The sequence below is a fragment of the Capra hircus genome, chromosome 10 (genome assembly GCF_001704415.2).
Source record: "Capra hircus breed San Clemente chromosome 10, ASM170441v1, whole genome shotgun sequence".
In the NCBI taxonomy this organism is placed as follows: domain Eukaryota; kingdom Metazoa; phylum Chordata; class Mammalia; order Artiodactyla; family Bovidae; genus Capra; species Capra hircus.
Genome location: NC_030817.1, coordinates 62,827,784 through 62,851,225, shown reverse-complemented (window position 1 = coordinate 62,851,225; position 23,442 = coordinate 62,827,784). Strand labels below are relative to the sequence as shown.

The 23,442-nt window shown below is 36.6% G+C and overlaps 1 protein-coding gene across 1 annotated transcript in view; it reads right to left on the bottom strand.

The window, feature by feature from the left end:
* The window catches only part of MDGA2 (MAM domain containing glycosylphosphatidylinositol anchor 2), a 928,200-nt gene that overhangs the window by 305,686 nt on the left and 599,072 nt on the right, over positions 1–23,442 (bottom strand). Inside the window, exon 6 of the mRNA XM_018054380.1 lies at positions 11,748–12,017. Coding sequence (XP_017909869.1) covers positions 11,748–12,017 — 270 coding nt within the window. The remainder of the gene's footprint in view (positions 1–11,747; positions 12,018–23,442) is intronic.

Genomic DNA, 23,442 nt, shown 5'->3' with positions numbered 1-23,442 from the left:
TCTCATTTTTCAAAGACCTTGTCAAACGCCACCATCTTGGGAATTTTCCTCTGTCTTCCTAATCACAATTAACTGTTTCTTCACCTGAGCTTACAACAGCACACTGCCTATTCTACTGTGAAGTTATGATCTTCCTCACAGTCTATGGAGTAAGTTGCCCTGCTGATTGTCTCCCTGTAAGTTTAAGAACTCAAGAGGTTCAGGGACTGTACCCATTCTTTTTCTGTCTCTTATAGCAACTGATACAGATCTAGAGTGGAATAGAAATCTTGTAAACATCTACTGAAAGTACCATTTGCATTTATCTTTCTGGCTTAACATCCTAAGGAAAGAAACTAAAACAAAATTTTTTAAAAATAATTTAGTTTGAAAGTTCAATGTTTTTTAACAATCATATCTGTACACCTATGTATTTGTAATCACATATTTGTATGAGCAAATCTGTAAACAAAAATAAAGTGTGATTAAGTCAGATTTCATTCCAATCCCAAAGAAAGGCAATGCCAAAGAATGTTCAAACTACCACAAATTGCACTCATCTCACTTGCTAGCACAGTAATGCTCATAATTCTCCAAGCCAGGCTTCAGGAGTATATGAACAGTGAACTTCCAGATGTTCAAGATGTATTTAGAAAAGCCAGAGGAATAAGAGTTCAAATTGCCAACACCAGTTGTATCTTCAAAAAGGCAAGAGAGTTCAGAAAAACATCTACTTCTGCTTTATTGATTGCACCAAAGCCCTTGACTGTGTGGATCACCACAGACTGGAAAATTCTTCAAGAGATGGGAATACTACACCACTTTACCTACCTCCTGAGAAATCTGTATGAAGGTAAGAAGCAACAGTTAGAACTGAACATGGAACAATAGACTGGTTCCAAACTGGGAAAGAAGTACATCAAGGCTATATATTGTCACTCTGCTTATCTAAGTTATATGCAGAGTATATCATGTGAAATGCCAGGCTGGATGAAGCACAAGCTGAAATCAAGATTGCTGGGAGAAACATCAATAACCTCAGATATGCAGATGACATCACCCTTATGGCAGAAAGTGAAAAAGAACTAAAAAGCCTCTTGATGAAAGTGAAAGAGGAGAATGAAAAAGTTGGCTTAAAATTCAACATTCATAAAACTAAGATCATGGCATCTGGTCCCATCACTTCATGGCAAAATATGGGGAAACAGTGACAGACTTTGGACTTCATTTTTTGTGCTCCAAAATCACTGCAGATGGTGACTGAAGCTATGAAATTAAAAGATGCTTGCTCTTTGGAAAAAAAGCTATGACCAACCTAGCCAGCATATTAAAAAGCAGAGATATTTTTTTTTGCCAACAAAGGTCCGTCTAGTCAAAGCTATGTTTTTTTCCCAGTGGTCATGTATGGATGTGAGAGTTGGACTATGAAGAAAGCTGAGCGCCGAATAATTGATGCTTTGAAATCTGGCATTGGACAAAGGGTCCCTTGGACTGCAAGGAGATCCAACCAGTCCATCCTAAAGTAAATCAGTCCTGAATATTCATTGGAAGGACTGTTGCTAATTCTAAAACTCCAATACTTTGGCCACCTTATGCAAAAAACTGACTCATTGGAAGAGACCCTGATGCTGGGAAAGATTGAAAGCAGGAGGTAAAGGGGACGACAGAGAATGAGATGGTTGGATGGCATCAACCATCTCGAGTTGGTGATAGACAAGGAAGCCTTGCGTGCTGCAATCCGTGGGGTCACAAAGGTTCAGACAAGACTGAGCAACTGAACTGAACTGAACTGAATTCAGAAATTGGCACAGGTCATGGTATGTTTTGATAGTGTAGAATCATAGACTTTTAGTGCAAAAAGTACTTGAAAATTAGGAACTGTAATTTCTTGGTGTAGAGGAAAGTATGCAGAGGCCTCTTTATTCGTAGTCTGGGAGCTAATTTAAAGGAAGCCATGTCCATATCATAGATCTTTTTTCCTGCTATACTTTACTGTCTGCAGACTGTTTAATCCATATAGACTAAGAGTGGTGAGACTATAGGCCTGGGAAATAAGCACCTTCTATAACAACAGGATAAAAAATCTAAATATATCATTGTTTTGGTTCTATTTTACAACTGTAGGATATCCAAAAATGAAACAAACAAAAAGATATATAAATGCCTTCAAAGAAACAGAAGAAATTTAAAAGTAATGTACTTGAATAAGCTTCCTTTTTTCTGGCTGTTAACAAGTAATTGACTTTTAAAGCACTACTACTAAGTGATGCATCTCCTTTTGACTAAAGTATATGTGACAGATTCCAACTACTGAGTGGGACAACCTAAGTTTTAATAAAATAAAATGTATGACTAAGCTATCTGTATATAATTATATAAAATTAATTATAAGATTATACAATATCCAGATAAACTTGTTACTTGGAATTGTATTTTATAATTCCTCCTGTGTTATTTCAACAAACAAAGGAAGTTAGATTTATTTTGTTTGTAAGAGAAGAGAAATCTATATTCAGATGAGAACTACCAAATTGGTAATTTTTACATTTTGTATAGCCCTGCTTAATTTTTAAAAAGATAATAATGAAACAATTTCAGAGCTACACAACATAATACACTAAAATTCTCTGTGGTGTTTTGGGGAGATGTAATTACTACAGAATATTAAGTTGGGAAAATAGAAATAGAGCATTTAATCTACATGAGTAATTGGGACACCTGCACACAGCAAACAGTTTAGCTGTTGGAGAATGTTAAAGGATTATTATTATTATTTTTTTTTTTTTACAATTTCAGCTAATATCATTACAGTTTTTATTACTGAAAGGTTATGGAAGAAAACTATTGATGACTAGAAATTTAATTTGATTAATCTAAATGCTTGGGAGGAACTGGGCCCACCCTGTAATTGGTAATTCACAAGTAATTTACATTTAGGAACACACTGGGAGCTAAATAAGATCAAATCTTTCTGGAAAATTGACAATTAACTCTGAATTTCTGATCAATAGCTTATAGATATATACCTTTTAGCGAAAACAATGAACACACTTTATAGTCCTTGTTTTGTTCCTTGTTTATACTAGATGTCTTATTTATGCAGCTATTTTGTATCTTTGTCTTTCATAATTCAATTGATATTTTATCATTAATAGAAATTTTTAAATAATTTTGTACTATAATCTGTAAGACTGCCAATAAAAGTAGCAGAGTCATGGTCAGTCCTTCAAATGTAACATTATTTAGAAAATCCTAAACTACAAACAGTATGTTGGTTAGAATTTGAAGTATGCCCACCATTACTGGAGAAAAAAAATACTGATTAACAAAAACATGGGATTTCCTCCAATCAAAAATGATTTTATATAGGGGAGGGAAATAGTGTAATGCGAAGGACTATACAGTGTTGGGGATCTTTTTCTAATGTGCATAAAAATGTATTCAATTTACAACCCAGAAAGAATTCTTTGTAAGGTTTTGGTAAGGCAATGATAGAGGAAAATAGAAGGACATTAGTTAGTTCAGTCTGGAGACAGGGGAAGGAGTTATACATTTTTAAAAACTTGGCTGAATTTTGAAAGGCACTATGGTACCTTGGTTAAGACAGTGGCCCTTGAACCATACTATGTGGGCTTTGAAACTCAGCTTCACTGATTAAATAAGGCTTGTACTTGGGCAAAGTTATTTCACTGCTTACTCTTCAGTTTTGTTATTCTTTAAAATAGAGATAATATTTTTTACTTCATGAAATATAAGAATTATCAAAAACGTCTTGTATATGGTATACCTGGTAGCCTAGTACATGATGAATGCTCAAAATGATAATAACACTAGTTCTTAAACAGAACCAGCATACTCAAAAAACTAACATTTTTTTGCATAAAATTTTATAATTATAAGACTTTTTTCAGTAATAATCCTAAAGATAATTTGGAAATATTAGCAGTGCTAATATTTGATATATTACCATTAAATGAGTTCTGAACAAATATGTTTAATATAAAACTCAAGTTTTTAAAGATCTTAGTCCTTTTATGTGGATATAATAGAATTAGGTAAATCAATGCTTTTCAGAGCGGAGGGTTATGATATTCCTGGAGGTTACAGTATATTTTTGTTCAGTTAGGAAAGTGTAAATTCATGCTTTGCTGAATACATATTGACTTCTTCCATAAAAGTTAAACCTATTTCAATATTGACAAAATATTTCCTCCATATTAGGAATCTGAGATCACAGCCAACAAAGATAAACTGGAGAAATTATACAATTCAAAGAGGACATCTGTTCAGGACATCAATTTTGCAGAAGCTATGGTTCAACATAGGAGTTGATGAAATTAAGGAGGAAAGGGGAAAGACAGAGGCATAAAAGTGCACTGAGGCAGCCTAGGAGTATGAACGAAGACTATGGCTTGTTGTGGTGGCTCTAAAACACATCTGCAGGCTCTCTGACTCATATCCCTCCAAAAGGTGAAAATATTTGATCTCCTCTTGGAACCAGGCCAATCTCTGGCACTGACTTGATGAATAGACAATAGCAGTAATGATACTACATGACTTAAAAGGATAGAAACACTCTAATCTGGGAGCCTGTACAAGTCTGGGACCTTGAGGCTGCCAAGTGGAGAAACCATGAAAAGAGGCTATTAAAAATGAATGAGAGAAATGAGAGACCAATAGATGAGAGATAGAGAGACTGACCTAAGGAGCCCAGCTGTTTTAAACTTTCTGGTCCAGAAACCAAACATTTGATTGGAAAAGCTTTGAAGATGATGCCAGTCCCATTATATTCTGAGTGAGACCCTGATGGCTCAGTGGTAAAGAATTCACCTACCAATGCCAAAAGATCCCTTGGAGACAGGCATGGCAACCCAGTATTCTTGCCTGGATAATCCCATGAACAGAGGAGCCTGGAGGGCTACAAGCCATGGGGTTTCAGAGTCAGACACAACTGAGTATGCACACACACAGTACTAGATATTTTAGCCAAGTTTGCCAACCCCCAGATTTGTGAGTAAATAAATAAATTATATCATTTCAAGCTATTGTTTTGTAGTGGCTTATTACACAGCAATGGATAATTAGAACAATGTGGCCTTTCAAATGAGTAGTCATCACATAAATGTTTAATATGATTTAACATGTTGCAGAATTTCCTAATTTTGTTTGATATTATGTATTACATACTTAAGAGTATCAACAGGCAATAGAAGTCCAGAAGAAATCATTAAAAGTGATGAATTCATTCAACATTTATTTATGAGAATCTACTGTATGCTGAGCAATTTTTTAAACTCCAGGTATATGTCATTGATAAACCTGAGAAATAGATAATTTCTTTGTTCCTATATATAGTGCCATGAAATAGACAGACAGTAAGTTGTTTCAATGTATAAAATAACTCCAGGCATTTATGTGATAAGAAGAAAGAACAGATCATTCAGTGGATTAAGGGTCGATTATCTACGATAGGGGAGTCTGGGGAGATATTTCTCAGAAGATGGTATTTGAAAATTAACATCCCAGGCTGAAAGAACAGCAAATGTTTAAGTCCTGAGTTGTGAAGAAGAACAAGAATAATGTATCTAAAGCAGAGTGAGTAAAGAAGAGAGTGACGTGAAATGACCAAGTGAGGAATGTGAATTCCATTTTAGGTAAGGGGGAGGCCATGGGAGGCCCTTTCAGAATGAGACGCCTCTCGAATGAGTGTAACAGAGATGGTTTGCAGTTGACCAAAACCCATGCCCTCTTACACCTGGCACCCAATGGTGTGACCATGTACCAACAGAACAGACTACATAGCCAACAGAACAACAGAATGTGACTGGAACTAATACATGTGCAACAGATAGAAGTGTTCCATGTGTGCTCATTCAAGCTCCTTCCCACTCCCAGCTGACAGAGATGGGGGTAATACTCAGAGCAGTCTTACAAGCCATAGGTTGAAGATGACAGAAACATCATCACCCTAGGTGCCTAATGACTGCATGAAAGACTCTCTACTACTACATGCACCCACTTCACACACCAATCACACATACAATGCCACTGCCAACATATCAACTAGGCAACACCTTAAAGACTTCCGTGATAAAAGCTAGAAGATTTTTGTTTTGGATAATTATATGTATGGGTCTATTTGTTATCTCGGCCTCTTGTTGTTTCAATGTCTAAAATAACTCTTTGTTATTGTTCAGTCCCTAAGTCATGTCCAACTCTTTTGTGATGCCATGGACTGTATCCCGACAGGCTCCTCTGTCCATGGGATTTCCCAGGCATGAAGACTGGAGAGGGTTGCCATTTCCTTCTCCAAGGGATCTTCCTGACCCAGGGACTGAATGTGCATCTCCTACAATGCAGGCAAATTCTTTACCACTAAACCACCAGCGAAGCCTTGTCTACCTTATATAACTCAGCCTAGTCCACCTTATATAATATAGTGGATAAACAGCCTCTTCTAAAACAGAGGCTGAAGTGGAAAGAAGATTAATAAAAAGACTATTTTAATCAATGAGGGGAAACATGCTGATAGCTTACACAAGGGTGGCAACAGTGAATTTGCCAAGACATGCTCCCATTCAGAGTATAGTCCTAAGATAGAACCAAAAGGACTTACTGATGATCACATAAGAACATCAGCTAGAAATTCTGAAAATTCTTACAATCCTTCTATACTCTTGTGAAACCAGATAATATAATAGACTTTTCCTGATTCACTCTTGACAGAGAATAAAATCCACAGAATTTCACAACGAGTGTAAGGCTAATCTCCTTCTTATGTAGAATTTTCAAAAGTGAAAGAAACTCCATTCCATGATTCTAGGGGTTTACAGATAATTAAGCACAGAGATGCTGTGGAAACAGTGTCAGTCTTTATTTTGGGGGGCTCCAAAATCACTGCAGATGGTGATTGCAGCCATGAAATTAAAAGACGCTTACTCATTGGAAGGAAAGTTATGATCAACCTAGATAGCATATTCAAAAGCAGAGACATTACTTTGCCAACAAAGGTCCATCTAGTCAAGGCTATGGTTTTTCCCGTGGTCATGTATGGATGTGAGAGTTGGACTGTGAAGAAAGCTGAGTGCCAAAGAATTGATGCTTTTGAACTGTGGAGTTGGAGAAGACTCTTGAGAGTCCCTTGGACTGCAAGGAGATCCAACCAGTCCATTCTGAAGAAGATCAGCCCTGGGATTTCTTTGGAAGGAATGATGCTGAAGCTGAAACTCCAGTACTTCAGCCACCTCACGTGAAGAGTTGACTCATTGGAAAAGACTCTGATGCTGGGAGGGATTGGGGGCAGGAGGAGAAGGGGATGACAGAGGATGAGATGGCTGGATGGCATCACCAACTCAATGGACGTGAGTTTGAGTGAACTCCAAGAGTTGGTGATAAGGAGGCCTGGAGTGCTGCAATTCATGGGGTTGCAAGGAGTCGGACACGACTGAGCAACTGAACTGAATTGAACTAAACTGAAGCACAGAGAAAAGTATCAAAGATGATAGTTGACTGGAAATATATCTTTGAATAAAACTGTGAGATGATGCTTCTCAGGCCAAAGCACCTGGGAGCCTATTTCATCTCAGGCCTATTTAGGGGCATTGCATGGGACCAGCCAAAGCACTGAAATATTTTCGCTGAAATGACACCTGGACATATCTGAGGAAATCAAAACCTGTGTGACCATAGGCTAGAAGTTGGAGTCTCTGTGCTCTCACAGCATTTATTGGTAAGCACTTCTGCCTATAGCAATGAGTCACACAGGAAGGAGAGGTAATATGGACTTCTTGTCTTGGGCTCTTGTTGAGCTGGCTGCCTCGAGGAGAGAGAATCCTTCAGCAGACAAGCAGGAGGGATAAGGTACAAAATGTTCAAGGAATATGGCACAGTGATGGTCTTGGGACAACGCATGACTAGAGATCTCTCCTTGGCACACATAGTTGTGTATCTCTTCTAGATTGTTGTTGTCATTTAGTCACTAAATGAGTGTCATTTAGTCATTAAAGTCATGTCCAACTCTTTTGCAACCCCATGAATTGCAGGACTTCCCATATGGCTCACTGGGTAAAAGAATCCACCTGCAATGCAGAAGATGCAGGCAGATGTGGGTTTAAACACTGGGGTGGGAAGACACCCTGGAGAAGGGCATGGCAACCCACTCCAGTATTCTTGCTTGGAGAATCCCATGGACAGAAGAGCCTGGTGGGCTACAGTCTACAGGATTACAAAGAGTTGGACATGACTGAAGTGACTGAGCCTGCATGAACTGTAGCCCACCAGGTCCTTCTATCCAGGATTTCCTAGGCAAGAATGGGTTTACCATTTCCTTCTGCAGGGGATCTTCCTGACCCAGGGATTAAATCTACATCTCCTGCATTGGCAGGCAGGTTCTTTACCAGCAATCCACCATGGAGAGTCCATTAATGTGCCACAGAAGAAAAACAAAATTATATTGAGAAACCTTCCTACCCTACCCCAAACCAGGAACATCAGGATCTGGCTATCAGGTCAGGGACAGGGTGGTAGAAAGGAGGGCAGAGAATAAACAGACAAACAATTAGAAGCCAACAAGACTAGCCCCTCATTCCCTTGCCCACTGAAGGTCTCCAGCCCAAAGTTGCCCCAAGCTGTTCAGGAGAGATAACTTTCCATTACATCAGGTTCAGTTAAGTGTCCAACTCTTTGCGACCCCGTGAATCACAGCATGCTAGGCCTCCCTATCGATCACCAACTCCCGGAGTTCACTCAGACTCATGTCCATCAAGTCAGTGATGCCATCCAGCCATCTCATCCTCTGCCGTCCCCTTCTCCTCCTGCCCCCAATCCTTCCCAGCATCAGAGTCTTTTCCAATGGGTCAACTCTTTGCATGAGGTGGCCAAAGTACTGGAGTTTTAGCTTTAGCATCATTCCTTCCAAATAACACCCAGGACTGATCTCCTTTAGGGTTTGTATTACTATTTTGCAACATGCATACAAAATTCTGAACTAAATGCATGACTGTGATTTGAATGCACTGCAGGACTCTATTTCTCAAAATGAACCAAAGGTCCATGGGATCTGCCTGACTTTTTTTTCTGAAGCAGGGCAAGATTCAGCCACTGAATAAAAATTTTAAAAACTGCAGGACACTAAAATATAGTAAAGTCTTGATCATGTTATGAACCATGCTTGCTCAACACAGTGGCTCATTCAATTCATAACAGAAGAGAAATGTGGGCATTTCTAAATACAGTGACTCACAACAACAGAGAACTTTGGGTGGGAAAGTGGAAACTGAGCTCAGGTCATCAACATGTAGCTCGGAAAACAGCATACTTTTCTTACCAAATGTATGGCGGAACTTCTCTTCTGACTTGGAAGAAATGTAGCTTAATCACTATAATCTCTTAGAGGATCATAAGAAAAGAATTGCTGCTGTTTCTGAATGTCCAACAAAACATTAAAACCTATGAGATTCCTCTTCTGTTTTGGAGTTCACTATCTACAGAGATGGTTAACTACATTATTTAAAGTGTTTTCTATTTTTTTTAAAGCAAATGACACATTCAAAAATATTTCTAGAATTTATTTTTTCCTGTCTGCTACCTACAATCTTGTTTTGTCCATGGATACTCTCAAATGATAGTGGAAACTCTATGCATCCCCTATCCTCATGCTTTCTTAGAAAACCTGGTCTGTGGCTCTTGATTTAATTATGGAAATGAATGGGGGAAAACGAACCCAGAGTTCTATTTTTGTGTATCCATGACACAGTTAATCTAAGATATGGCAGAGTTCTACAAATTCAAAAGACTTGAAAATAATTTATTTGCTATAATAAGAAGAAAACCATTTTTTCTTTAACTGAATTTCTTATCCTTTGTGGCAGAAATCAAATGCCTCATAGTACTGTAGCAGTTTTTCTCCTCACAATTTAATCTAGGACTTCTTAACCAAGGCTATTTCTATATTCAGCAAGATTACATACAAACTCGATTTTATGAATCATGTGAATGCTACTGCTGAGAAATTCTACTGGTAATATGACTATGCAAATGGACACTTCAGGTAAATTAAAGGCATAAAAGAGAAATTATAAATTGAAGAAATACATTATAAGGGTTTATTTATTTTAGGTCATTCATGTCAAAGCTAAAAACTATCTTTAGTAAGAATACAGATGAAAACTGCTAGATGGGCTAGGAAGAAGCAAATCATTCTAGGAGTATATACTTGCTGTGAATTGATTGAGTTCTTTATGGAGGGTCCCTGAGCAACACCACTATGCTGGACACTTTGCCAGTTATTCAGGAATTCAATACAGTTGCAGATGGGTCTATGATTAAACTAGATTTAGAAATCTAAATGACCATAGTCACCAAAGATTGATATGAAAACTGACTTATAAGTTGGGTTGGTTCTGAGTCTGAAGATTTAGGAACAATTTAATCAACCGATTTTCCTTGTTATATATGCTAATGGATGATATATGGTTTAAAAGCAAACCTAAATATGAACAATACTTCTTTCAGTAACATTCGGTTTCGTAAGACAACATTGCAGTAGCTGAATAGGCATGAAGTTTTATTTTATGATGATCCTAAGATAATGGTCTATCTGACAATTACTAAGTACAATTGCTAAATACATATTGAGTACAATTTTGCGGTAGATAGTGCAGTATCTACAGGGTCTTGGTTTACATTGTAACATCTTGCGATATTTTGAATAGAGTGTATTTTTGACCAAATAGTATATTTCTGATAGTTTAGATGGTAACACATAACTATGGTCATTAAAACTGCTAGTCTATGTTCACAAAACCACAAGTGTTTATCTCAATATACCCAATTATATTTTGTTATCATTACAATCTTCCATCATGAGAAATTTTCATTTGTCTACTGGAAGAGGCCCATATGGATATCTATTTTAACTTTAGAGGCATGGATATCCATCCTCAGTCCCGAAGCCAGAGCCAAGCCAGTGAAGTGAGACAAGAAGAAACATGCTCTCCTTGCACAGTGACTTTACCTTCTCTGAAATGGAAAGTTAGCATCTCCTCCACAAGCAGCGCCAGTACACTAGCTATACAAATCACTGCTATTGACAGTGGTAGGTAAGCAGCAGGTCACTACCTACTTTTTACATCAATTCCTCAAATAAACTTTACCTTTTCCTAACTCTAACTTTTCCATGACTTTAGCTAATCTCAGTCTGTTAAAACTCTACCCAGCCTACAAAACCTGATACAAATTATTAGATATTCCCTAATAATATTTGCCAGAAACTACTATAATTTTTATTTTTATGTCCATAGCTTTTGCCTATGCTTGTCAAACACTGTATCATATGGCTCTAAATTGATACATTTAATTTTAACACTCTGACAGTAGAATCCTTGAGTACAAGGACATGTTTATAGATTTCAATGTAATCCCACAGTTTAAGGTTCTTCATATAATAGGGATTCAATAAATGTTTATTAAACATTAAATTGATACATTTGTTAAATCCTTAAAATTATACCCAATCTGTATAACAATGCATAATATTCTATGCCAAATTTGGGTTTTAAGCTTTTTTTTATATATATAAAACTATTCCACAGTATCACTTAGAATGTGTTATGAAAACTATTCAATGCAAATATAAAGCAGTGTTATTAAGACTCAGAAATCTTGGGTTACTTTTATAATTGAAGAACATTATTTACAAACATTATTTGCTTTATCATAGCCTGGCTAACCTAGAAATTTATGCTGTAACATTCTCTAGGCAAACTTACCTCTCACAATGATGTTGGTGGACTTTTTTGCAGGGTTTCCCACGTTATTATTGGCAATGCAGCTGTAAGTGCCAGCATCTTCTGAGGTGATGGCAGGTATGGTCAAAGTTCCTCCATTCAAAACAGTCTTTTCAGGCAGAGTCCCAAAGGATCTGACCCATGTGAGAGAGGGTGCAGGCTCTCCTCCTGTCGTGACACATACTAATGTTATGGCCTCTCCAGGATTTACAACAATAGGGTCATCCACCAAGAGTTTGATTGATGGAGATGCTAAAAGACAAACAAAAGAACACGCACCTATTTAGATCTACTAGAGCTAGACCTCAACAGTATGCTTTATATTTACACAGACAATTGAAATACTGTTCTCTTGTGCAAAAATCTTATTGTATTGATCACATTTAAACCATATAGAATGGTTATTTATTTTAATTATGTGGCGTAAACCTGTGGAATTTTACTAAGAATCTTACACATGGAGAGGGGAATTAAATTTTATGTATTCTTGAATTGTTCCGCAATTAGAAAGATGAGAAGAATTAAAGTTTTAAAACAAGAACCCCTTTCTCTTTTAATGTTGACAACCACCATTTGTTTTTGTCCTTCCAGGTATAAATATTGAAGCTGTTTAGTTCTTGTATTTTCATGGTCACGATCATCCTCAGGTCAAATGATGCATATTTTGCAAACTGAACACAATCAAGTAAGGAAAAAGATTGCCAGGGGTTTTTACCAGGCAGTAGGCCTGGTTTTTCATCTTGAAAGGAATAACAAAATCATGTAACTTAAAGCATCTCCAATATTTCATCTCTAACCTCTGTTCAGAAAGTTTAGGCAATGTGAGTTCTCATAACCAGTTTTAAAACTTAGAAGCAAACAAACTGCTTTTCAAAAATAGTCACCTAACTATGATGGCCACCACTCCAACGTTCGGGTTATACTGATCTCCCCAGTGAAAGTAAGTTGTTTGAAACTTTTTATGTAAAAAAAAAAAAAAATGTAGATAAATATCCATTCAATAAAAAAAATGCTTTATTGCACACTTTTCATCACACAAAGTAGAAACTGCACAAAAACCTGTTCAGACACAGTAATTTCTTTTCTGCTTATATCACAGTGTCAGTCTATGTAGTACATTACTAAATAAGAATAGAGGAAATGCATTATGCTAATATTTGATTTCATATATTCAGAAATATTTGAGGCCAAATTTAAAACTGAAATCTATCCATATTTGGAATATAAAGTGTTCAACTGTACTGTGTAACTGCTTTTAGATATTAATTTCAGCTCAGAGTTGGAGAGAGTTTTTCTCAGAATGAAAGGTAAACTCCCTATGGGGTTCAGTATTCTGCCTTGATGGAATATATAAATATTCAAATGAATATATATATTCTACTGTATATATATATCTTGCCTTTGGGAACATAGGTGTGCCTTGAGGGCATTATACTAAGTGAGATAATTCAGAGACAGATCCCATATGATCTCACTCATATGTGGAGTATAAAAAAACAAAAAGCAAAAGAAATGTACAAACAACCCCCGCCCCAAAAATGTAGATATAGAGAACAGAGTGTGATTACCAAAGGGAAAGGAGTAGGGAAAGGGTGAAATAAGTAAATGATATCAACTGTATGGTGATAGACGGAAACAAAATTTTGGGTGGTGAGCTTGCTGTAAGGTATACAGAAGTAGAAATATAGTATTGTATATATGAAACTTATAGACTATTATAGGTCAGTGCTGCCTCAATAAAAAACAAATTTGAAAAGATGCCAGGGGAGAATAAGAAAACAATTCCATGTTACAATTATGGTTCTGTGTAATAGGCATAGTCACAGGCATAGTCATATAGGCATAGTCATACGCCTGCTAAGTTGCTTCAGTCGTGTCCGGCTCTGTGTGACCCCATAGACGGCAGCCCACCAGGCTCCCCCATCCCTGGGATTCTCCAGGCAAGAACACTGGAGTGGCTTGCCATTTCCTTCTCCAATGCATGAAAGTGAAAAGTGAAAGGGAAGTCGCTCAGTTGTGTCCGACCCTTAGCATGGACTGCAGACTACCAGGCTTCTCCATCCATGGGATTTTCCAGGCAGGAGTACTGGAGTGGGGTGCCACTGTCTTCAACCTTTTTAAACATTGTTGGCCTTTCTAACATCATTGTAAGTAATATACAAGTTTTCAAAGTATTTTAGTTGCCCTTCTGAGGTGCTGACTTTAAATTATAAAAATCTATGATTAAAAACCTGTTGGGAAAGTAACAAAATGAAAATGAGACAAAAGGCACTGCAGAGTTTGGTAGAAAAGAAAGTATTTAAAAATGCTATTTAATATTGCTTAACTGATAAAAAGATACTACTAATGAAATTTTAAAAATAGTTTACTTATTTATTGACACAGCATTATGAAACAATAGTAGAAATTCTTACAGCCCAGTTTGAGGTAAACAGTATAATTTTACAAAGGTATTTAGTTAAAACAGAAGTCTAGAGAGTCCAATAGTTATATTAATAAGACTCATTTTTTTACACCATGTTTTGGTAAATTAAAAATCCCAAGGCCTAAGGACCATTAATATATGTTTAGATTATAGAAACACACAATGGTGATATTAAGTCAAGAAATATTTGCCCCTGAAATTGACTTGTATAAGGATGAGTTGTTTTAAATATACTTGTATATTTTGAGGACACATAATAAAACATTTATTAATTTTGCTTTACAATTTTAATTTGGAAGTTGAAACTATTGTTTTTTCAAGATTCAGCATTTTTTTAGAGCCTTTAAAGTCTCAGGCAAAAGTGAATTGCAAGTGAATAGTATTATTTTAAACAGTGTTTTTAAACTCTTCAACCACATTGATCCCATGCACAGTTTCTTACTTTGTACTTACATAGGTAATTAGGGAACTAAGAAAGATTGATCTCATTGCATTAAATCATGTTCATGGCTGAGTGTTCTTTAAACGTCTATTGCATGCTTTGCTTGATCTACTCCATCATTACATAAGAACAAACGTACAAAGCCATTGAGATCATCAGCTTCCTTATAACCGTGAGACAAGAGCATTGGTCAAAACCATATTGCAGGATCTAGACATCCAGTCATTCTTCACAGCAACATGTGAGAGACGGACTACTATTTGAAGTTCATTTTTAAGTTAATAAAGAAATGAAACACAGAAATTAAAAAGGGACAAGAGAAAAACAGAGTGGACAGTATGTTAGTTTTTATTTGGAATGTTCATCAAACCAATGTAAAAAGTAGAAAAAGGTGAACTACACAAAGTAAACAAAGGCAGTTTATCAAGTTAAGTGAAGAAGCATTGAATGGATGATGGATGAAACTAGGGGGAGGAGTGGGAGGGAGGGAATATATGTTTACATATAGCCGATTCACCTCATTGTATAGCAAAAAATTAACACAACATTGTAAAACAACTGTACCCCAATTAAAAAATAAAATAAACATCACATATTATTTTAAACATGTTTATAGTTATCACCAAATGGTTCAAATTACATAAAAATTATTCCAATGAAGTCCGTTTTTAACATGACACACAATACCAGCCATAAATTCGCTATGTACACAATGCTCATAAATAAGTGCCCATCTGACTTTCAGAATGAGAATCTTGCCAGCCCTCAATGATGGAGGGCATGGGTCATCATAGCAATTGTCTCAGAGACTTGACTCTTTCCTTAAGATGAGTATGTCAACATTCTAGCATGTTTGATATGCTCTGTGGGGCAAATACAGTAGATAGATCTATAAATTATTGGTCCTGGGAGGGATGGGATGAAGTATAATGACAGGCAAACAAAGAGAAAGAAAGGAAAAAGAAAGGAAGGGAAAAGAAAGAGAGGAGAGACCAAACAGTCTGTGGTTTTTATTTTTCAAAATCCTAAACCCTTTAATAACTAAACATGGAAAGTATATTTTAGGAAATCTCTCTGAGGAAGAGAACACTTCCCAAGCTCTCTTCAGCTCCTCCCCTCCTGGCAAGCAAAAAGGAAAGTTTTTTTGGGCTGAGCAACAGTTACTTTAGTTTATCTGCAACATAAAGAGGATTGGCTTCCTGGCTCCCACACCAAATCCCAAACATTAGTATATTCAAGAGCAAAGGGGATCTCTGTGTCCCTTCTTGGTTGAGGTCACTAAGTTTGACTGGCTAGACAGACATAGTGAGTCCAAGGGGTAGGCTCCAGGCCTCAGGGGAATAGCCCCAGCCCCAGATGATGGAATGGAAGAAGCAGAGAGATAGGTCAGAACTGAATGTGACAAGACAATTGGAATGAAGGGGATGTTAGGTGATCCATGCCCATCAGAGATCCAAGTCTCATGTCCCACACCATGGTAAAATAAAAGCAACCCCTAGAATTTAAACAAAATCTGGTGGAAATGGGAAATCCATGTTACCAATTTCTGAAATTATGGCAAAATAGATAGTTGAAATAAAAATGAAGTTAAATTATAGAATAATAAAGATATATTTCTTTCAAACCTGAGTTTGTAGGCAGGGATTCATACCCATTAATTTTAGTGAGTCAGTTCCTCATGAGGTCCTCTGGATGGGCAATACAAAGGTTTAGCTTGGGGTTAATTAAGAATACATTCTGTAGGAAGAAAATACTATTTTAGCCAAGGTCAATGACGTTTTTGGTGCTTTGTTTGGCTATTACCTAACATAATAGCTTGCTGAAGATAAACATTTCTTAAAAAAATGAAAACAATGCAATGATAATCATCTTATATTTTTAGAGATTTAGCCCTCCATGGATCTGGGCAATTTTTAAAAAGGAACTTAGATTTCTATCCCTGACTCTGATTAAATGGATGTGAAGTAGTTAACTATAGTAAAAGCTACCATTTGGATTGAGTTAGAAATACCCTAAGACATATAATTCCTTGATTGAAAGGAAATTGACTATTGAGTCACAGAGAAAAATCACAAGGAAGGAAGAACATAAAAACCAAACCAAAAACAAAACCAAAAACAAAACACCACCACCACCAAAACTCACAAGAAAGAGCTACATCCTAGCTGTGGATTAATAAAAAATCTACAGCTAGGATGGTATTTGTCTTAGCTTGAATCCGCCCAAAAGCCAGTCCTGATATAAGTAGATCATTAGGGTGATGAACCCAGGAAGTATACTGAAGGAGTAGAGAAGAGATAAAGAAATGGAAAACATCCAGTAATGGAACAGGAATGAGTGGTGGTCACTGTGGGAAACTTGACTCCCTGCCTTTGGGAACCCTCTGGGAAACTAGAAAGAACACATCCTAGAACTTTCCCTCTGAAAAATGAGGAGGCTGACTGGGGTGTTTATCTACCAACCCCTGTCCCTCATTAGTTAAGGACTGTTCCATGGGTTTTAACTTTCCAACATTCTCCATTGTCTGAAAACATTGATTAGTCTAGAGAGAGTTTTCAGACAGAAGGACATGGAAAAGAAACTGTCAAAAGAAACAATAACCTCCAGAGCAAGGCAGTCAGAGTCTCCTAGGGCACCCTTTCCACGTAAGTTCAATGATCAATAGTTGGCCACATGGAGATAATGTCAAAAGTATACAGAAAAAATAAGGAAGAAATCAGTGGTGAGTTGGGGCACATTTACTCATCAGGATATAAGCACAAAATAAAATGAGTAACAGCACAGCATGAATAAAAGGAAGAGGAAGCGAAAATATATACAATTAACTTTCTGTTTCTTTTCCAAGGATCTACATTTTTCAAACTGAAAGAATATTTACATGCTAGACAAACCAAGTCCAGCTTCTAAATGGAGAGATATGCTATATATACAGATTTGAGGAACAAAATTTCTCTTGCAAAAAGAAGTCATTTAACTGAGATACAAGAATCACTATAATTTTGTGCATTTCACTGAAATTCATTTTCAACAGACATTTCAATGAGCATTTCATTTAATAAAAAATGAGAGCATATATTAGAAGTTGATTTGAAAATTCAAAATAATCCTATGTAGTTGAAATTATTATTCTAATATTATCATTATTGACAAGTTGATTGATTCTCATGAAGTCCAGGAATGATATATTACTAGGAAATTCTATAAAACAATGCTCCAGGATATGACAATATTTGAATAGTAATCATAAATAATCTCTAAAGCATGAGAGAGCCTTTGCTACAGATATAGAAGCTAACAAGCATTTTTCTTTTTTTTTTTTTTTTTTAATGTCCGTAGGACAGATAGTCCTGCAAATGAATGAGAAAGCAGAGTAAATATGTTGCTTCATGGAACATAAAAGTTTCCTAAAAGAGACATACTGCATAATAACATCAGTTCTAAAAAGAGTTTCACTAGATAGGTTTTGTTTGATTGACAAAATATTATTTATTGTTTATTTTTATTGTTACTAGGAATAAACGCTTTTAGATATTGTTTGTTCTGCCCAGTATAACGCTTTTCAACATAGTCATTTAATACGTATTTATTGACCACCTACTGTGTATTAAGGCCTGTGATAGGCACCTGTAATATAACAGTGGACAAAACAGCCAGAGCTCCTGCACTTAGTTTTACATCCTAATAGGACAAAAACCTGTTCTCTCTCATTGTCTTGAGTGACTTCACATATTTAAATCACCTCCTGTTCTCTGATTTTGTGTGCATTTGTTATTCTTGACCAGAATATTTATGCCATCACAAAACAATGAGTAAAGAAATTTGCCAATAGGTATTCTTCAGTGAAATCAGACTTTATAAATTATAACAGGTTTTATATATATCTGAATCTAGTCATTAAACAAGATAAACAGAAAAAAAATAGAACTACAAATTGGTTTCCAAGGTGAGCAAAAGATATAAAGATTAAGTCAAAGCTTATTTTAGTCAATAAGTTATGTTAATAGCTGGGGTACTAATACTTAATGGCCTGAAAAGTCTTTATAATATTTTTGAAACATGATGGGAAAAACATCATCACCACACACATCTCCATCCTTTGGTGAACAATCCCTTACTGTTCCTTCCAACAGGTGAAATTGGCAAAACATGGTCTCATTCAGTTTTATGAGAAGCTGAGTGTCATCTGCAGTTGCAGCTGAATCCTTGAGGGTCATCACTCATGGAAGGAAAATCCAAGCTATAAAGCACTTCCAACCAAGGGATCTGTTTTCCAGGGAATTTTCAGTTCTAGAAGATACCGGCTTTTTAGGGATAGGGCCAGTGTGCAAAGATGCCCTCCTCACAAAATCAGCATAATGTGAACTTGCTATTCCTGTTGCCTGGGAGTTTCTTCAACTGCTTATTCACCAGGTAAACCACTTTATTATGGTCAAATGTCAATAAAATTTCTTTACCAAATTCCTAGTTTTTGTCCAAAGCAATTGAATCCTTTCCTGCTTTGAATTATATAAACATAGCAGTTTATAATAGCTCTCCTTACAACATACCCTGGTTTAGTTGCTCAGTTATGTCCAACTCAGCCACCTCATGGTCTGTAGCATGCCAGGTTTCTCTGTCCTTCACCATCTCCCAGAGCTTGCTCAAACTCATGTTCATTGAGTTGGTGATACCATCAAGCCATCTGGCCCTCTGTTGTCCCCTTCTCCTCCTGCCTTCAATCTTTTCTATATCAGGGTCTTTTCCAGTGAGTCAGTTCTTTGCATCAGGCAGCCAAAGTATTGGAGCTTCAACTTCAGCATCAGTCCTTCCAATGAATATTCAGGATTGATTTTCTTTAGCATTAACTGGTTTGATCTCCTTGCATTCCAAGGGATTCTCTAGAGTCTTCTCCAACACCATGGTTCAAAAGCATCAGTTCTTCAGTGTTCAGCCTTTATGGTCCAACTCTCACATGCATACATGACTATAGGAAAATATCACAGCTTTGACTGTATGGAAATTTGTCAGCAAAGCAATGTCTCTGCTTTTTATATGCTGTCTAGATTGGTATTAGCTTTTCTTCCAAGGAGCAAATGTCTTTTAATTTCATGGCCGCAGTCACCATCTGCAGTGATTTTGGAGCCCAAGAAAATAAAGTCTCTCACTGTTTCCATTGTTTCCCCATGTATTTGCCATGAAGTGATGGACCAGATGCCAAGGTCTGTGCTTTTTGAATGCTGAATTTTAAGCCAACTTGTTCACTCTCCTCTTTCACCTTCATCAAAAGGCTCTTTAGCTCCTCTTTGCTTTCTGCTATATGATGGTGTCATGTGCATATCTGAGGTTATTGATGTTTCTCTCAGCAATCTTGATTCCCGCTTGTGCTTCATCCAGCCCAGCATTTCACATGATGTACTCTGCATACAAGTTAAATAAGCACAGTGACAATATACAGCCCTGACAAACTCCTTTCACAATTTGAACAAGTCCACTGTTGTATGTCCATTTTGAAATGTGGCTTCTTGACCTGTGTACAGGTTTCACAGGAGGCAGGTAAGGCAGTATGGCATTCCCATCTCTTTAATAATTTTCCACAGTTTGTTGTGATTCACACAGTCAAGGCTTTAGCATAGTCAATGAAGCAGAGCTAGACATTTTTCTGGAATTCTCTTGCTTTTTTTATGATCCCACAGATGTTGGTAATTTGATCTCTGGTTCCTTTGCTTTTCTAAATCCAGCTTGAACATCTGAAAGATCTCAGTTCACACAATGTTGAAGCCTAGCTTGGAGAATTTTGTACATTACTTTGCTAGCATGCGAAATGAGTGCAACTGTGTGGTAGTTTGAACATCCTAGCCACATACCCAAGCCACCATTAGAATATTTACCTTCCCCTTTCACTCTGAAATATTTAAGAATTGAATTATCTGTGAAGAAGGTGATGGTTTTCATATTTGTAACAAAAACAGTTGCAAAATTGTTTGCAAAGAACTGTGAGCTCAATAAAGTTTTATTGAAAAAAAATGCTGAATGTAAAGATTAGAGAACAGGAGCTCCACATAAGACCTATTTGTCATAAACTGAACCTGCCAAAAAAAAATCAACACGAAAAACTCAGGATTCCATGAACCTTTCATTAAAAAGTACTAGTTATGAAGACCTTTCCAGTTTTTCATTGTTTAACCCATCTAAAATAACCATGCTTTATGTCACTAACAAGATGATAGCAAAGACTTTCTCTATCAAAATTTAGAGTACCACTCACAAAAATAATTACAGCATATTACTTATACTTCTTTGAACTTAATTTTTTGCTCAGTTTCAGCAAACATATTACTATTAATAAACCATCAGATTAAATCAAATTATGTCCCTGATACCAAAACTAGAGGCATAAGCCATTTGTCATAAGAGGACAGCATGTGAGTAATTCAACATAGAATTTTAAAAAATCAGTTAAGATTTAAGGTTCTTCCTTAAGAATGATATAGCAGCGGAACAGATAAAAACATCACCTAAAACCATCTGGTGTTGGTCTCCTAGCTATACTTTTTGAGCCCTCATTAGTGTAGCAAAGAAAACAAGACAATAAAATTCTGCTTTGGCTATCACAGTTGCTGAAGTGGAGGCAGCTGGCCTTTCTACAACCAGTGTTATAACATAGAGGGATTGTGCAAAAAGGTATTCTCTTATTAGTCAGTCTCTTGTTCCATCGTATTGGTCTTATAAAGATAAGATTTTTAAAATATTTTTAAATTAATTCTTGTACCTTTTTCTTTTTTAGGCTGCACTTGCACTGCACAGGCTTCCCTGATGGCGCAGACGGTGAAGCGTCTGACTGCAATGTGAGAGACCCAGGTTCGATCCCTGGGTCGGGATCCCCTGGAGAAAGCAATGGCACCCCACTCCAGTACTCTTGCTGAGAAAATCCCGTGGACAGAGGACCTGGTAGGCTATGGTCCATGGGGTCGCAAAGAGTCGGACACGACTAGGTGACTTCACTTGCACTCCACGGCATGTGGATCTTAGTTCCCACACCAGGGATTGAACCCATGCCACCTGAACTGGAAGTCTTAACCACTGGACCCCCATGGAAGTTTCATTTTATAGTAATTTGGCTAATATGACTCATAGCTAATCTTAAAGAATAATGTTGAACAGATTTAACTCTGCTGGGACTCTATTTGCCTCTCCAGGGGAATTTGTTAGTTTCCAAAGTATTGCCCAGGCCAAATCTCTGCTTGATTAGGAAAAAACCTTGGCATATAGTCTCCTAATCTTATGACATATCTGTACTCAGATTACTCAAATATCTAAATTGGTTCCAAGAGAGAGCAAAGGTTAGAAATCACATCATGAGCTTAATTAGCCAGGTCATTAATAGCAACTAAATAAACTGATGGCAAACAAAGGAATAACCTATGTTTTATTTAAATAAAAACTGTTAATTTAACATATATCTATTAAGAGCCAACTGTGTGTCAGACTATTCTAGGCACTGGAAGTAACAGGGAAAAACAGACAAGAATCCTGCCTGAGGTGTTTGCAATTAGATGGAGACAATCACGGCCCTTAATATGCTCCAGGCACTCTTCAATCACTTTTACGCATATTTTTAATGTAATTTTATGAGACGACTAGTATTATTAACTATTTTACTTATTACCAATCTGAGAAACAGTGTAGATAAGTTTGCCATGGCAACATACATAGTGAATGGCTCCAGAGCTGAGATTCTAATCTAGTCAGTCTCACTTCAGATGGATAAACACAGTAAATAAACTCCAGAGTGAAATAAAATTAATAATTCTCAAGTTCTAATTAAATTCCTGGTGATATTTATGCCAGAGGAAGAATTAATTCTGCTCCTCTAATAGAAGGGATAACATTAATATCATCCATTATAATAAAGCCTAAGGAAGGGAAAAATAGACATAGTTTGCTTGTCAGGCTTATAGAAATCTCTATCATTTATAATAGAAGAAAAAAAAGGTCTTGTAAACCCCCTAAGGCATGATTTAAAAGCCAAAATTCTGAAGTGATGGTAAAAGAGGCTCTTAGGCCATTGCTCAGTGTTTGCACTTCAGGGCTTAGTTATTTAAGTTCTCAGACTTCACAAGGTAAGGAGGAGAAATTTCAACACGGAAAGGATTCCTGAGACAGGAAAATGGAGAACAGTGTAGGTGACAACATGCCACTAAGAAAAGAGTAAGAAAAACAAGTGTAAAAAAAAAAAAGTGTATTATTACAAGGACTAGCAAGCAAATTCACAAAGATAAACTTATTAACCAACTATTCTTCTATTTCAACTGCCAATCTTAAAATATCAGATTAGGCAGGTAGAATTTTAAAAGGCAAGAAAAGAAGAAATATAGCCATATATTCAGGTATTAATCATGGGATAAAGAGAGAGAAAAAGGGAGAAAGAGAGAGAGACTTTTGCTGGTGCTTCTAAAGTAAACTATCAAATACTACTTTGCAAAGGACAAAAGTAGTCATATTTTGCTAAATACAACACTGGACCAAAGGTCAGATTAAATAAATCAAAGTATATGAATCATGTATACATTCAGACTTAACACATTTAAGCATTAAAATGATTATTTATGTTAGTGTCTAGAAGCAGTTTCATAAAATAGAATAGCATATCTTGATTGCTGAATTGGGCCACAACTCAAAGACTCATGGCACTTGCATCATGGGCACCTCGGCCCTTACCAAGTATCTACTGCAACCTTCTAGCTGGAATTTCTGCGGCAGCCTGAGAATGCTGGAGTGAGGAATCTAATTCTAGGAGATGAGAGGTGCTTCAATAAATAAAGGCCTGCCCT